This window comes from Mytilus californianus, unplaced genomic scaffold (genome assembly GCF_021869535.1).
Source record: "Mytilus californianus isolate M0D057914Y unplaced genomic scaffold, xbMytCali1.0.p SCAF_11, whole genome shotgun sequence".
Lineage (NCBI taxonomy): Eukaryota > Metazoa > Mollusca > Bivalvia > Mytilida > Mytilidae > Mytilus > Mytilus californianus.
Genome location: NW_026262593.1, coordinates 26,916,563 through 26,929,913, shown reverse-complemented (window position 1 = coordinate 26,929,913; position 13,351 = coordinate 26,916,563). Strand labels below are relative to the sequence as shown.

At 33.4% G+C, this 13,351-nt stretch overlaps 1 protein-coding gene across 2 annotated transcripts in view; it reads right to left on the bottom strand.

Annotated features, from left to right (window-relative positions):
• The window catches only part of LOC127719796 (polyamine-transporting ATPase 13A3-like), a 58,059-nt gene that overhangs the window by 15,252 nt on the left and 29,456 nt on the right, over positions 1–13,351 (bottom strand). For both annotated transcript variants that reach the window (XM_052226067.1, XM_052226068.1), the window contains exons 20-27: positions 13,215–13,339; positions 12,380–12,561; positions 11,311–11,418; positions 10,975–11,054; positions 9,408–9,560; positions 8,122–8,218; positions 4,590–4,662; positions 3,698–3,848 (exon numbers count right to left, since the gene is read on the bottom strand). In XM_052226067.1, the coding sequence (XP_052082027.1) occupies positions 3,698–3,848; positions 4,590–4,662; positions 8,122–8,218; positions 9,408–9,560; positions 10,975–11,054; positions 11,311–11,418; positions 12,380–12,561; positions 13,215–13,339 (969 nt within the window). The remainder of the gene's footprint in view (positions 1–3,697; positions 3,849–4,589; positions 4,663–8,121; positions 8,219–9,407; positions 9,561–10,974; positions 11,055–11,310; positions 11,419–12,379; positions 12,562–13,214; positions 13,340–13,351) is intronic.

The following is a 13,351-nucleotide window of genomic DNA, read 5'->3' as shown; positions in this document are numbered from 1 at the left end:
TTGTTAATTAAGTAGACATGTGATTCTTGTTCACAATAAAATCTTTGAAAGAACAGTAAATTTTCTTAAATCTTAGAGCTATTTTCCTAATGCTTGTAGTTTAAAGGTTTGGTTGGCTTGCTTGCTGTGTTGGTATTAATGTTTGCTCATGCATTGCAGATGTCAATCTTAATAACAATGCTTGAGCAAACATTTATACAAACAAAGTAAGCAAGCCAACCAAACCTTTAAAACTACAAGAATTAGGAAAAATTGCTCTAAAGGTGTCCTGTGTTTTTTATATGAAGTAAGGTATATTCCGTAAAATTTAAATGGGAGGGTATGAAGGCACTCCATATCAATAATACAAGAATAATAGGGTCGTTGCAAATAGAAACACTAAAATACAAGCTTATTTCTAATTGAAATTTGATTTGGTAATGGGTCTTTGAAAAAAGTGCCTTCTGACCCCCTTACATTGTTTTCCTAGAAAAAAAATTAAGTGACCTCCTTCCATAAATCAAAGACATTCAGTATTGTCAACAAAGCAGAGAGAAATCCAGCAATATGATAAATCCACATACAAACAAGCGTCTATACTATTTGTCAATCTTTTAGTAGTCCATATCTATACAAGTTGTGAAAGACTCAATCTGTTATAAAACGAAGTATAAAACAAGAAATGATTGTAACAGGATGCTGTTACGAAGTCTCCCAAACGAAGCTCCCATAATTCGTAATTCCCAGGGTCGCCTGACATTGGGCAAAGTCCAGTGAAAATTGGTTTGGTCCAGTAAAGTTATATGCATTAGTGATGCCTGGGGACTAACCCTGTATATCATTCAAATCATCTTGGCATGACAAACCAGAATATATATGGTTTAGGGGTGGGGATCTCGACCATTTACAAGATACTAATACATTGGGGTGGAGGGAACCCCTGGGGACTGACCCTATACGTCATTCAAATGTTTGAGACATGACGAACAGAAATATATATGGCTTAGGGGTGGGGATCTCGACCATTTACAAGATATTAGAACATTGGGGGTGGGGGGAACCCTGGGGACTGACAGTATATGTCATTCAAATGTTAGAGACATGACGAACAGGAATATATATGGTTTAGGGGTGGGGATCTCGACCATTTACAAGATATTAGAACTTTCTCAAATGGCAGGGGGTCGGGATGACCCCTGGGGACTAACCCTGTATATCATTCAAACCATCTTCACATGACAAACCAGAATATATATGGTTTAGGGGAGGGGATCTTGACCACTTACAAGATATAAGAACTTTCTTGAATGGCATGGGGTGGGGGGTGACCCCTGGGGACTAACCCTGTATTTCATTTGATGTGCTTTATCATGACAAACCAGAATATATATGGTTTAGGGGTGGGGATCTCGACCATTTACAAGATATTAGAACTTTCTCAAATGGCAGAGGGTCGGGATGACCCCTGGGGACTAACCCTGTATATCATTCAAACCATCTTAGCATGACAAACCAGAATATATATGGTTTAGGGGTGGGGATCTCGACCATTTACAAGATATTAAAACTTTCTCAAATGGCATGGGGTCGGGATGACCCCTGGGGACTAACCCTTGTATATCATTCAAACTATCTTAGCATGACAAACTAGAATATATATGGTTTAGGGGTGGGGATCTTCACCACTTACAAGGTAAATAGAACTTTCTTAAATGGCAGGGGGTGTGGGTGACCCCTGGGGACTAACCCTGTATTTCATTTAATGGGCTTTATCATTTAAAACATTTTCAATTAAAAAGATTGTGTCTATCACAAACGGTTTTCAATTTATAATCATTTGAAAATTTTAAAAAATAAAATCCCATAGGGTTTTATAGTAAAACCCTCTTTTCTTTTTGCCCCTCAAAGTACCCCTTTATAAACCCCATTGCACAAACAAAACCCTGATTGCACCACTAGACATGTTAGTCTAACATATTCTGAAAACCCTAGGTTAATCCGACAAGCGGTTTTGGAGAACGGGTGCGGACAAGTTCAAATTTAAAAGCGGCGGAAGAGGAAGAAGAAGAAGAAGAAGAAGAATAATAACTAGATTTGCCATTGCAAGCAATGGCGGATGTCACCCTTCCCCCATTGCCACTAAGCGGCGGCAATTTTGAAAATTTTAAACAGGGAATGTACATATATGCATGGCTATACATCTTTCCGTAATGTTTCAAACATTTAGAGCATTTTTGATCTTTTAAAAACTTTTGACTGTTTTGCAGTTTCCATGGCAACTGTGGCTATTTTGGAAATTCCAAAGTCGAAAGTCTCATCGAGACTTGCCAGTTAACAATCACATTAAGTTTCATTAGATTTGAAGCATTTTAAAAATTTTGAAATTTTTGACATTTTTGCTGGTTCCTATGGTAACAGAGACCATTCCCAAAATCTAATGACAGATGCCACATTGGTACATGGGAGGGAACATACCATCAAAGTTTCAATGGATTTGACCTACCATTTTAAGAAAGTAAATGCTACTCTAAGGTTTTTGAAGCATTTTGACCTTTTTTGCATTGTTTCCATGGTAACGGCAGCCATTTTGGAAATTCCAATGCCAAATTCCATATCTACAAATGTTGCTCATCGTTACTGTGAAGTTTCATAAAATATGGAGCATTTTGATATTTTTGAAATTTTTGGTGTAGTTTCCATGGCAACATAGTAGTTCCAATGATTGTCAAAATCAGCCAAAACCTGTATATAGTGGACAACTACATTGTATTAAAATTTAATAATTTTAAGTTTAAGCATTCTCAAATTATTAACCAAACTCAAAATTTTTATTTTTTCCCCTTTTTTCAGTTTCCATGGTGATGGCAGCCATTTTTTAGTTCCAAAGTTGCACTGCAACTCAGATGTCAGGGTTCCTTGTTATAGTCAACCATCATTTAGATTGGTTCCTTTGGCTCTGAGAAAACGGGCAGACAAAATTAGGTGGAAGAAAAATAATAATAATAATAATAGGGAAAAAGAAACAGAGGAAAAGCAATATGTCACCCGACATTGTCGATCGGGTGACATAATAATAATAAGAACTGAGCAAAAACAATAAGTCTTCCAAAACTTCGTTTGGGAGACTTAATAAACTGATGACAAATAAAAAATCATAGATTTGTCTTGCCGGCAATTTCAGAAGTGTGATGCAAAAGTTTCAAAGTCAATAGACTATGAAGGAGCAGGGTGCTTATAATCTTCATAGAAATTAGATGTGCCATTTGTAATACAACTGCATACTAACTATCATTGAATTGTCATTAGTGGTTTCCCTTAGACTGACCTAATCACAAACTTTGACAAATCTGACACAACAGTACATCAAAGTCTTGTATCTGTAACTTGGTTGAGGAGAGGCAATAAGTTGATATAAATAAATACAGTGCTAAACATTAAACTAAGTCAAATTCAAATTGGAAAAAAGTTATAAGAGGTGGACTGTAAAATACACAAGACAAAACCTTATGAATTACAAGGAAATAGCTAATACTCTATTACTGTCTTTCATCTGATTACTGCAAGATCTTCAATCCTGTGCTAAAAAAATCACATCTTACAGGAAGATCAAGCTGTACTCAACCACATTAAGCGAGGTCTTCTTATGAACTCATATGATTTTTTAACATAAAAGATTAGGAACCTACAACAAAATTAGATAAAATCGATGAATACATACCATGGTTGTTGCCTTACATGTACAAAACTGAATATTTGTACCGCTACTTGTATAGTCATGTGTAATACAATGGAGGTAATCGGCAGGAGACTGGTCAGACTAAAAGCTGGAGGATCCTTTGCCAACTCTGGGTATGCATCTGTCCTACCAACTATAACATAATAAGCATGGAATCTAAAATTCTGTTAAAAAGATACTAAGTCAATGTAAACATTGATATTTTAGCCCATTGTTAATTTTGCGATTCCAATGCCTAAGCTATTCTGCAGATCAATATGTTCTACCTGTACATCAATATAATTGCTTTCTACAACCATTTGTGGGAGGGATATTGTGTGCATTTTATCTGATCATGAAATAAATTAATGTAACCCTGGCACAAACATATTCGTATTTATACAGTCAATTGTTCCTGAGAGAACCTGATTTCATTATATAGATAAATCACTAATTTTAACAAATATTAGTCAAATAAATCAATCTTTTGTCTTTTATCTCTCAAAATAGCTACTCAAAGTAAAACAGTGCTCAAACTTCAGAGCTCCCAAAGCCTTCCTACAGTAATATGGTACAATTTTCTTATGAGTTTCAAATTAATAGTTAAAGCACAACTGAAGAATAAATTGAGATTGTTTGGGGAAAAAACCACATTTATAGGCATTCAAGACTCCATTAAATATTGATATATAGTATGTGCAGGCTAAATTCACGAACTCTATTTAACTCTCCCAACTCTTGCAGTCAGAGGAGAGGCTCCTCTGTGTTTCTTTTCTTTATATTCTAGGATTTTTTAGTTTAATTTATTAATAGAATAATTATTTATACTTACATGTAATATATTTATACTTACATATAATATATTTATACTTGCATGTAATATATTTATACTTACATGTAATACTGAGGGAAGCCAATAAAAATAAATCCACATATAAGAACTCAAAGTCGGTCAGGTTTATTCCAATCTGAAGAAAAAAATGATTGAAGTAATGAGTACAAAGTTCAACCACAATGGATCAGTCTTCCAAGGAAGATGCAGGGTTCGACATTTACTTTTATACCAACTTGTCCAGTTGGGCAAGTGCCCTATTACTTTTACTTGTCCGAAAGTGAAATCTACATGCTATTTTTGTGGTTGTAATGTAATACATGCAGACTGGGAGTCAGATTTCCTTTTTTGAGGAATTCCACTGAAAAAACTTGCCAGGGTTGATTATTGTGCCATGATGGCAGCAACTAGACTTGACCACTGAGATACTATGAGGCATGCATATATGAGCCGAGGAGGGAAGGAAAAGATCGACGAATATACGGGAATTGGATCATTTACATAGAGATACTCATTTCATAATAATTTATCTAAGAAATGCCATTTCAAAAAACCCATTTTGATAAACTGACAAATTTGTAAAAGTTTAATTTCATTTTCTCTTTCAAGCTTTTACGTTTTTCATCTTAGGGAAATACACATCCGATGTCAAATTCTAAAGTTAGAACAACGAAAATAGACCTCCGCTTTCCATTGGTCAGTGGGAATAACACGTGCGTCGGAAACGCCCGAGTGGTGTCCCGATTGATAACGATAATGATGAAGCAACGCCGCGGTCGCCTGATTGGCCAATATTTTTAAACGTGATCTATTTTTGCGAACAAATGACGAAATATACGCATTGAAGGGGGGTTAAGACCACTTTACTCTACCGTGCGGTGTTATTACTGAGTAATCTTTGGACAAAACAACAGACATTATTGATTTTGTGAAATTTTAATCATATAACACTTTTTTCTTCACTTGCCCAATCGGACAACCAAGATGATGTTTTTACTTGTCCGAATACAACATTAACTTGCCCCGGGCAATCGGACAACCGTAAGTGTCGGACCCTGCGATGCTTGGTGTCTGCTTTCAAATAATATAAGCAGAATGGGCAATGATCATGTTTTGGTATGGGAAACCCCAAAATTCACACATTTCACAAATTAAAACTAGAGGCTCTAAAGAGCCTGTGTCGCTCACCTTGGTCTATGTGCATATCAAACAAAGGACACAGATGGATTCATGACAAAATTGTGTTTTGGTGATGGTGATGTGTTTGTAGATCTTACTTTACTGAACATTCTTGCTCCTTACTATTATCTCTATCTATAATGAACTTGGCCCGGTAGTTACAGTGGAAAATATTTTGTAAAAATTTACAAAAATTTATAAAATTTATGAAAATTGTTAAAAATTGACTATAAAGGGCAATTACTCCTTAAGGGGTCAATTGAAAATTTTGGTCATGTTGGCTTATTTGTAGATCTAACTTTGCTGTACATTATTGCTGTTTACAGTTTATCTCTATCTATAATAATATTCAAGACTAGAGGCTCTAAAGAGCCTGTGTCGCTCACCTTGGTCTATGTGCATATTAAACAAAGGACACAGATGGATTCATGACAAAATTGTGTTTTGGTGAAGGTGATGTGTTTGTAGATCTTACTTTACTGAACATTCTTGCTCCTTACTATTATCTCTATCTATAATGAACTTGGCCCAGTAGTTACAGTGGAAAATATTTTGTAAAAATTTACAAAAATTTACAAAATTTATGAAAATTATAAAAAATTGACTATAAAGGGCAATAACTCCTTTAGGGGTCAATTGACAATTTTGGTCATGTTGACTTATTTGTATATCTTACTTTGCTGTACATTATTGCTGTTTACAGTTTATCTCTATCTATAATAATATTCAAGATAATAACCAAAAGCTGCAAAATTTTCTTAAAATTACCAATTCAGGCGCAGCAACCCAACAACGTGTTGCCTGATTGGTCTGAAAATTTCAGGGCAGATAGATCTTGACCTAATGAACAATTTTATTCTTGCCAGATTTGCTCTAAATGCTTTGGTTTCAGAGATACGAGCCAAAAACTGCATTTTACCCTATGTACTATTTTTTAGCCATGTCAGCCATCTTGGTTTGCAGGCGGGGTCATCGGACACATTTTTTAAACTAGATACCCTAATGATGATTGTGGACAAGTTTGGTTAAATTTGTCTAAGTAGTTTCAGAGGAGAAGATTTTTTTAAAAGATTACAAAAATTTACGAAAAATGGTTAAAAATTGACTATAAAGGGCAATAACTCCTTCAGGGGTCAACTGACCATTTTGGTCAAGTTGACTTATTTGTAGATCTTACTTTGCTGAACATTATTGCTGTTTACAATTAATCTCTATCTATAATAATATTCAAGATAATTACCAAAAACGGCAAAATTTCCTTAAAATTACCAATTCAGGGGCAGCAACCCAACAACGGGTTGTCCGATTCATCTGAAAATTTCAGGGCAGATAGATCTTGGCCTGATAAACAATTTAACCCCATGTCAGATTTGCTCTAAATGCTTTGGTTTCAGAGATATAAGCCAAAATCTACATTTTACCCCTATGTTCTATTTTTAGCCATGGCGGCCATCTTGGTTGGTTGGCCGGGTCACCGGACACATTTTTTAAACTAGATACCCCAATGATGATTGTGGCCAAGTTTGGTCAAATTTGGCCCAGTAGTTTCAGAGGAGAAGATTTTTGTAAAAGTTTACGGACGACGGACGCAAAGTGATGAGAAAAGCTCACTTGACCTTTCAGGTCAGGTGAGCTAATAATATGTTTTAGAAAGTTGAATTATGTCCAGCTGTTTTCAAGGAGTTGCAGATGATCAAACTGTGAATCAGATAAGCAGACACAGGAAGTCAGAAGTGATCCCTATGTGTTTCCCCAGCTGAAAGTTTAAGGGACACCATTTTAAACTAGTTTGTGTTTAATGGGATTCTTCATAAAACATGAATTTTATTGTATGTTCTTTTATGTAGCTTTAGTTCACTGATCAAGATTAAAATGGAGAGGGTTGAGATATCATAGAACTGGTTCTTAAACTATTAAATCCCATCACATGCTCATGTGCCTATCTCAAGACTGGAACCTAAACATTGGTTGTCTTGTGTCATATCTTTATGTTTTAGTGATCTTAAATATGTGTTGATGTCAGGAAATTTGGAAGTTACTGCTTAATTTATTTAAAATTTTTATACACATATGATGAATTAAAGTTCAACTATTGTATCTGACAACACATGTCAAAGATTGAAACTTTTTATTTGGTTGCCGTATTATTTGTAACAGACAAACATCAGGTATAAAAATTGTTGACACACAGATATGTTTTCGCCAGCGTAATATTTGAACTGTGCAAAAAAGTTTCAAAGTCAATGGATCCCGACTAAGGAGAGGGGTCAAATAATCTCTATTGTGATGAGATGTGTAAATGCATGGTTAAACATCTGTAAAATAACACTTTTTTTTTATATAACTAACAATATTGAAATGAAATGTGAAACAAAATGATTATCAATGTTTAAATTATGTAAAGTAAAATACATACCCAGTATAAGATACAGACAGATGTAAACTGTGTCAAACTGTAACAGGCCATGTATTTGAATATTCCAAATGATGTAACTAAGGCAGCTCTTCCTTGTCTGAAATATATCACAAATCAAATTCAGATCCTGGTGTGTTGCAAAGAATGATGATCAGGAAAAAATAAAATCTGATGACTTTTTTTTTAACTTTTCTACAAGGCACACATGTTTTTCATTCTCAAATTACTAGTTTACAACACAAGGATGATGATGCTACCTTAGATGAATAAATACTTACTTGCATGTTGTAATTTCCAAGCATTCTAAGGGAGAAAACAATTTGTATTTATTTGACGATTAAACTGATTGGAGTAAGGTTATCCCAAAACGTTTCTAATGCAAATTCTTATAAATGTGCGAGGCATTGTTCGTTGTATCATGCGGCTTGACAGGTACAAAATGCCAATCCGATTAAACATTTTGCAAAAAAACCCTCCACATGAAAGAAATAAACTTTGAAGTCTAATGCAGTTTTGAAAGGTCACATTAAAACTTACTTGATTATGTTGGAACATATGTGATATTTGGTGTCTTTGTGGTGAATGGTGAGGCTACTTACTTGATAAAGTTAGGAACACATGTAATATTTGGTGTCTTTGATGTGAATGGTGAGGCTACTTACTTGATTAAGTTAGGAACATATATGATATTTGGTGTCTTTGATGTAAATGGTGATGATACTTACTTGATTAAGTTAGGAACACATGTGATATTTGGTGTCTTTGATGTGAATGGTGAGGCTACTTACTTGATTAAGTTAGGAACAAATGTAATATTTGGTGGCTTTGATGTAAATGGTGAGGCTACTTACTTGATGAAGTTAGGAACACGTGATATTTGGTGTCTTTGATGTGAATGGTGAAGAAACTTACTTAAGATAGGAACACATGTGATATTTAGTGTCTTTGATGTAAATGGTGAGGCTACTTACTTAATTAAGAAAGGAACACATGTAATATTTGGTGTCTTTGATGTGAATGGTGATGCTACTTACTTGATTAAGTTAGGAACACATTTAATATTTGGTGTCTTTGATGTGAATGGTGATGCTACTTACTTGATTAAGTTAGGAACGCATTTAATATTTGGTGTCTTTGATGTGAATGGTGAGGCTACTTACTTGATTAAAATAGGAACACATGTAATATTTGGTGGCTTTGATGTGAATGGTGATGCTACTTACTTGATTAAGTTAGGAACACATGTAATATTTGGTGTCTTTGATGTGAATGGTGAGGCTACTTACTTGATTAAGTTAGGAACACATGTAATATTTGGTGTCTTTGATGTGAATGGTGATGCTACAGAGGCCTCAGCTTCTGACAATGATACACCAGAATGTGCCATCTTCAATGCTCCACAATCATTAGCACCATCTCCACACATAGCCACATAATATCTGTTAATAATATTATAACAATTTAATAGCATGGTCTTACATTACATTACATTACATTACATTACATTACATTACATTACATTACATTACATTACATTACATTACATTACATTACATTACATTACATTACATTACATTACATTACATTACATTACATTACATTACATTACATTACATTACATTACATTACATTACATTACATTACATTACATTACATTACATTACATTACATTACATTACATTACATTACATTACATTACATTACATTACATTACATTACATTACATTACATTACATTACATTACATTACATTACATATTACATTACATTACATTACATTACATTACATTACATTACATTACATTACATTACATTACATTACATATTACATTACATTACATTACATTACATTACATTACATTACATTACATTACATTACATTACATTACATTACATTACATTACATATTACATTACATTACATTACATATTACATTACATTACATTACATTACATTACATTACATTACATTACATTACATTACATTACATTACATTACATTACTATTTGTGGGATACCAACTTTTGGAGGATTTTGTGGGTAAAGGTGAACCATTAATTTAAATGTTCAACGAAGCACAAATGTTCTGAAGGCTTGTGTGCAGACTTTTACAGAACCAAGAAATCAAATATTCACATAAATACATGTTTTTCCTCAATCCATGAAAATTGATACCCACGAAAAATATATGAATCTACAGTATATGTCCTTTAATTTTTGTATTGACAATTTAAATAATCAATAACTACCATTCTTGAAAACTGCAAAATTACACTTTAATACCAGAGTAATTTCAAAGTCATCAAGCGAACAAATTAGTTCAATCTAATATATATACAATTTAAAATCAAAATAACAGTTTTTAAATTTGGTGTGTCCAAAGCACTTTTCTGGATTTACCTTCATTAGGAATGCTCAAACCCAGGGAATAAGATTAACAGGGCCCAGTAGCCAATGCTACTGGAAATTTGGCTGGGCCCTAACTTTTTAACAGAATATTCCCATATGGTCAATACAAAATTTTCACATTTTGTCAGTTGGGCCCCTGGAGTGAAATTTTAAAGCTTATTCCCTGAAACCCAAAATAAAATATAAAGCCAAGGATGTATAAATACCTGAATATGATATGATCGAAAAAACCTAAAAGAATAAGACTATTAAATTGTTCTAAGGTCAACTTGTCTGAGGGAGTTGGAACCTTAGTTTCTTAATCATTTTTTAATTTAAATAATGTCAGTATCTGTAAGTTTCTTTTCAAGGGAAAACAAACCTTTTTTTATTTCATCTGGGACATTATACAGATTGATCACTTAAAGTACAGGTGCCATATTCAAAATGTTGGTAAATATGCTTACCCTATTTGCTGAAGGATCTCCACTAACTGAGCTTTCTGGTCTGGTGACATTCTAGCAAAGACTGTACCTCTAACAACAATCTGTTAAAATATGCACACAATACTATAATACGTGATTTAAAGTAGAAGTATTCAATTTCATTTCTTTCAAACTTTTTTTTTATTGAGCATTACAACAGTTTTAAAGAAACACTTATCATTTCAAGTTTTGACATTCAATAAAAACCATATCTTAATCTAATTTGTCCATACAAACAAACTGACATTTTAATGGATTATTTAATATTTTTCTGCAAACAAATTTGATTTTTGTAATTGATAAGTCCCTGGAACAAACCTTGGACAAAGTATCTGGGAAATGTTGTCTGAGAATTGAAAATGATTTTCCTGTGACAGCAAAATGGAACATTTCACCTCCAACTTCCTCTATCTGGATCTTCATGTCCTGGAAAGCATAAATATATATATTCTAATCTCCTTTGGAGAGCCTAGTATTTTATATTAACTCTTGAAACAAAATCTAACTTTGATATTTATTTTAGGCAATATATTGAATCTGTGGTTCTTCATGTATCTCATTTAGCTTTAACATAAAGATTTGTCTGAAAAACATGTCTTTCTTCAATTGTATATAATGGTAATAAACAAAGTTGAACTATGCCAATTTTATCCTAATCTTCGGTTTACCCAAATTCAAATGCTTTTTCAAGTAGGGATTAAGAAAAGAATGTTCTTGGTGGCTTGAAATATAACTAATCATAATAACTTCTTACGTGCAACAAACCCTATCTATTGCTGATATCTTTTATATATCAACCATGTACTTGTATGGAATTCTATAGATTCTAAAATAACCCTTCATACTACAGAAGTTCTTGCAAGGCAGATAATTTGTTGCTGAAACTTAAGCACCTATCAGCATGTAATGATACCCTGTTTTAAGGATGAAGTAACCAGGAAGTTGATAATCAATGAATCTGAAAATGCATCATTCAGTAAAGCATGTTCACATGAAGCCAGATAAAAAATTTTAAGAAGCGCTTGTTGTGAATATTGTGGATTCATTATTATTCAGTGGATACCAATTTTCGTTGGTTTCATGGAAACAGGTGAACCACGAATTCAAATGTCCACTAATAACAAATTTTCTATAGGCTTTTTGTATGCAGAAATTGGCAAAACCACAAAATCAAATATTTACGAAAATGAAAATTTTCCTCAATCCACGAAAATTGACACCCATGAAAATAAACGAATCTACAGTAATTTATTTATAATTTGTGATTTTATGCATTTCCAAACATGTGCAAATCCAAAATAGTTTTCAATTTTCTTGGGGCAAAAAAGCAGGCCCTAATGCCCTTACTATTTCCAAAAGCTTGGTTTCCTAGCAAATGAAGACATACCAAATCAGTAGATATTTCTTCAACAGGTTTATTCCTATCTTCAGCATAAACAAATTCCATTGCTGGCTGACTTTCTTCAGCCAGACCAGAGTTCATAAAACATTCCACCATAATAATATGATCTGGTTTGTTCACCATTCCACACTCCCTAGCCACACTTAGGGCCGTTAACATGTTGTCACCTGTAAAAGAAGGTAAAAAATGTCGGTTAGGTATTTATACATTTTAATATACAGCAATTTCAGAAATTATTGCAAGGTTTTTAGTAATCCGAAAAATGCGACTACTTAAGTATCTCAATAATGAGAACTCGCATTCTGCTATCTGATACACATATCTGTATGCAGCTTTTCTGAAAATTGCAATTATTAAACTCACATTTTTGTTCATTCTTAAAAAATCGCATTAATAAATGCATGCAATAATTTCTGAATTTACAGTAATTAAATCACTGTAAGGTAGGCATAGATAAGACAGCAACTAAAAAGAGATCAAAATGAGATAAAATTACTAATTAATTGTGATTAGCTGATCATCCAATTGGACAGAACAGACATCTAGAAGTCAACATATGGTCTTAAACAACAGATAAAGGTCAATACCATAATAAATCATTTTAACAAGCAAATAAAACTGTACATTGTTAAGTTTTGTTCGTCTGAAAGGTCATTTAAGAAATTTTCTACTAAACTTCAATGTCAACATTACCTTCTTCAGCTTTTTACACTAAAGCAAATTCTTCTGTTTTAAGGAGTTTTTGTTAAGACAAGTTTTATTGTGCCATTATGCAATCAAGATAGTAAACCAGCCTGCTTCTTTCCTCTTTTGACATTACCTGTTACCATTATGGTCCTCATGTCTGCATCTCTAAGTTCCTGAATGACAGCTGTTGTTTCTGGTTTAAGTTTATTCTCCATTACCAGAAATCCAAGGAATGTTAGGTCTCTTTCTACTTGTTCCCTATAAACAAAT